Below are 3,417 nucleotides of genomic sequence, written 5' to 3'. Positions count from 1 at the left end.
GGTTTAAAATACCAGATATATGTACGTTGGTATGCAATTAATACCCACAAACTTGTATGTACAATAGTGTGTAAACATCAACTTGTGACTTTTTTGTTGTTTCTTAATTTTATTAGTTTATATATGAAAAGTACCTATACATACTAGCAGTTATTACCATTTAAATGTAAGGACAAAACAAGAAATAGCAATACAATAAGATGGAACAAAATTAGTACAGGAACTCTTGTTTGTTCTTTTAGCAAAGCTACTAAGACTAAGGCTATTTGCTGCAGTCCCAATCACATGGAATAAAATTAGTAAATTAAGGACTGCAGCAAATAGCCTTAGTCTTAGTAGCTTTGCCAAAGAAATAAACAAGACTTCCTGTGAAATGCTAGCCACAAAGAGTAACGGAAGGACAGTAGAATATATTAATATCGTGGATCTTGGAAATGTATTTTGTGGTTGTATTTGTTATTTGTGATTACCACTTGGTGGTTCGTGTCTGTTTTATTGCTATACAACTAATTATCTATCTCTACCACGTCTGGTAATTACTGGTACCTACTTTGTATTTCCTGGCTTTTATATGATGCGTGTAAGTGTTTGTAAATGATTTAAATATACACTGTGGTTGTTTATATGTTACTGGTAAATGTTAGGTAGTGTACAACTGAAAAACTTCGATTGTATGTGCTTCGATTAATGTTTGTTGTATCGTGTGTTAGTATATGCAAGTAACGATATATCTTTGTAAGGAAAGTTAACGTTCAAATGATTCATTAGGTTATGAAGTAGGTACATTATGGCTTGATACGTAAACTGAGGTATTATCTCACACCGATGATGCAAGCTAATATTTATCTGGTAAACTTTTAAAGTTATTTTTCTGTCTTCATTGTGAAGACCCAAGAGAATTATGCTCTTTAGCAACTTTATATCATAGGCTTTCTGTAGAATTTTATTCATTCGCTATATCCTGCTATGGCCTGGTGGTTAAGGCGCTTGACTGGCAACCTGCGAGTTCGAATCCCGCGGGTTCGTTTCAACCGTGAGGGAGTTATAATGTGATGGTCAATTCCACTTTTCGTTGGTAAAAGAGTAACCCAACTAACTACCTTTCCTCTAGTCTATCACTTCAAAATTAGAAAAGGCTAGCGCAGATATCCATCGAGCAACTTTACGCGCAATTCAATAAAGAATTCATTTATATGGTTTAGTATTTGCTTAATGTTATAGTATACTTATTTCATGCCCCTCAGTGGCACAGCGGTATAATTACAAAAAAAAACAACAAACTTATTTCATTTATTATGCCTTATCAGCAAAATTAATGATTTTAAATCCAGTATTTAGGGTAATTCCAAATATACCTTTCATTTATGGCCATAAACGTTGAGATGCAACAAAATATTTAATATTATTTAACATTAACCTATCAGTGTGATAGAAACATTATCTTTAAATCCGAACACATTATAACATAAATTTGGTAGCAATAGAGTTTGCTGGAATTTGATTCGAAAAATCAATAAAGACAGGATCAAAATGCTTTAAATTAACCCCCATTTAAAAAAAAATTTATTTGTAATTAAGCACAAAGCTATACAATGGGCTAACTGTGCACTGCCCAGCACGAGTATCGAAACCAGGATTCTAGCGTTGTAAGTTCGCAGACATACCGCTGTGCCACTGGGAAGCTTAAAAAAACTCACAGTGTTGTATAACTTCATTACACAATCCTTGAAATCTCGGTTGTTCAGATATATACTCCACTGTAAAATATTTTCCAGCAATCAACGATATACATGCGGTTCTACTGATTAAAACATAAACGCTTTCATAACATGTCACTAACGATTTACATGTCTGTCTGTAAACAGTGACGTTCATTGCAAAAAAATACAAAAACAAACAAGAACAAAAATGGACGTGGATAAGATGGAGCATAATGGTTTGAAACTGTATCACAGTTTTCAACTAACCCTTTGGATATTTAATACGCCCCTCTGACATCTGATCATGAAAAGAACTGAGAATGGGTTTAATTAAAGCTAACAACAGTGTCTTTGAACTCATGGTTGTTCGACTAACATTCTTTGTTTTTGCTGACGTAAGGAAGATATGCTGGGAAAGAGGGGAGGGGTGAGTGTGAAACTCCCAGCCTAGTCCGGACTATACATAGCTGGTAGGCGAATGCCACGCTCGTTCATAAAGGCTCACAGGACACTATTTGTTTGTGTAACCGTCGAATGTTACAAAGATCTGCCATCATGATGAGCCACTCGGAATTTGGGGTTTTCGCCGTTAGTTATGTCCACCGTTAGTTCGGAGACTAAATCTGTATTTGATGTATCAGATCTGCCGTAAGGAAAGAACACCTTGATTATCTAACACTGGCACATTTCCAAAATTAGGCTGCTTAACATCTCCAACTAACATTTAGATTCGGAAGTTCTACGTGACACAAACGGCCTTATCAGTTGAAACCTGGTGCGACGTTATCTTTGGTGAATGGATACTACTTCAGAAGAAAACAAACCCGTTGCCATGTCAACACTTCCTAATACCTGCGATGAAGATCCGACATCCAATAGTGGCGATACTCTTCCGGTCCCTGTGTCCCCCACACAAGTCCACGAAGATGTCCATACAGTAAATGTTGTGGTTTTTGGTAAAGATGGGACTGGTAAATCAGGTAAACCTCACGAATTTAAAGATTTTTCCTATGCATAGAATACAACAGATTTTCTTTGATTATTAGTTAATCATTGATATATTTCCGTGTATGTGTTGCTTGCAGGAATAATTTGGAAGTAATTAAAGGAGAATACAGGTTATAATTTACAAATGATATTACACAGAATCTTATCAAAAACAACAGATTTTAGACCGTACTCAACTTTTGTTTGATAACTTCGATAGTATTCTATTATCCTGCATGCATAACATAAATGTAACGTAATAATACAGGTTATAATTTACAAATGATATTACACAGAATCTTATCAAAAACAACAGATTTTAGACCGTACTCAACTATTGTTTGATAACTTCGTTAGTATTCTATTATCCTGCATGCATAACATAAATGTAACGTAAATCAAATTCGATGACGAGGAACCCACTTTGAGACTAATAATGGCTGGAGACGGCTTAAATGGGTAATGAAGAAAAACTTTAATACAAGTTTAACATGACAGCAAATGTACAACGTTTCGACAAGGTTTTTTCATCATCAGGTGATGATGACAAAACCTTGTCGAAACGTTGTACATTTGCTGTCATGTTAAACTTGTATTAAAGTTTTTCTTCATTACCCATTTAAGCCGTCTCCAGCCATTATTAGTCTCAAAGTGGGTTCCTCGTCATCGAATTTGATTTACGTTACATTTATGTTATGCATGCAGGATAATAGAATACTAACGAAGTTAT

The 3,417-nt window shown here is 34.9% G+C and overlaps 1 protein-coding gene across 1 annotated transcript in view; it reads left to right on the top strand.

Annotated features, from left to right (window-relative positions):
- Positions 1–1,967: 1,967 nt before the first annotated feature.
- The window catches only part of LOC106459021 (ras-related and estrogen-regulated growth inhibitor-like), a 33,728-nt gene continuing 32,278 nt past the window's right edge, over positions 1,968–3,417 (top strand). Inside the window, exon 1 of the mRNA XM_013918591.2 lies at positions 1,968–2,680. Coding sequence (XP_013774045.2) covers positions 2,497–2,680 — 184 coding nt within the window. The 5' untranslated portion in view covers positions 1,968–2,496. The remainder of the gene's footprint in view (positions 2,681–3,417) is intronic.

This window comes from Limulus polyphemus, unplaced genomic scaffold (assembly GCF_000517525.1).
Source record: "Limulus polyphemus unplaced genomic scaffold, Limulus_polyphemus-2.1.2 Scaffold548, whole genome shotgun sequence".
Lineage (NCBI taxonomy): Eukaryota > Metazoa > Arthropoda > Merostomata > Xiphosura > Limulidae > Limulus > Limulus polyphemus.
This window is presented reverse-complemented; position numbering and strand designations above follow the sequence as displayed.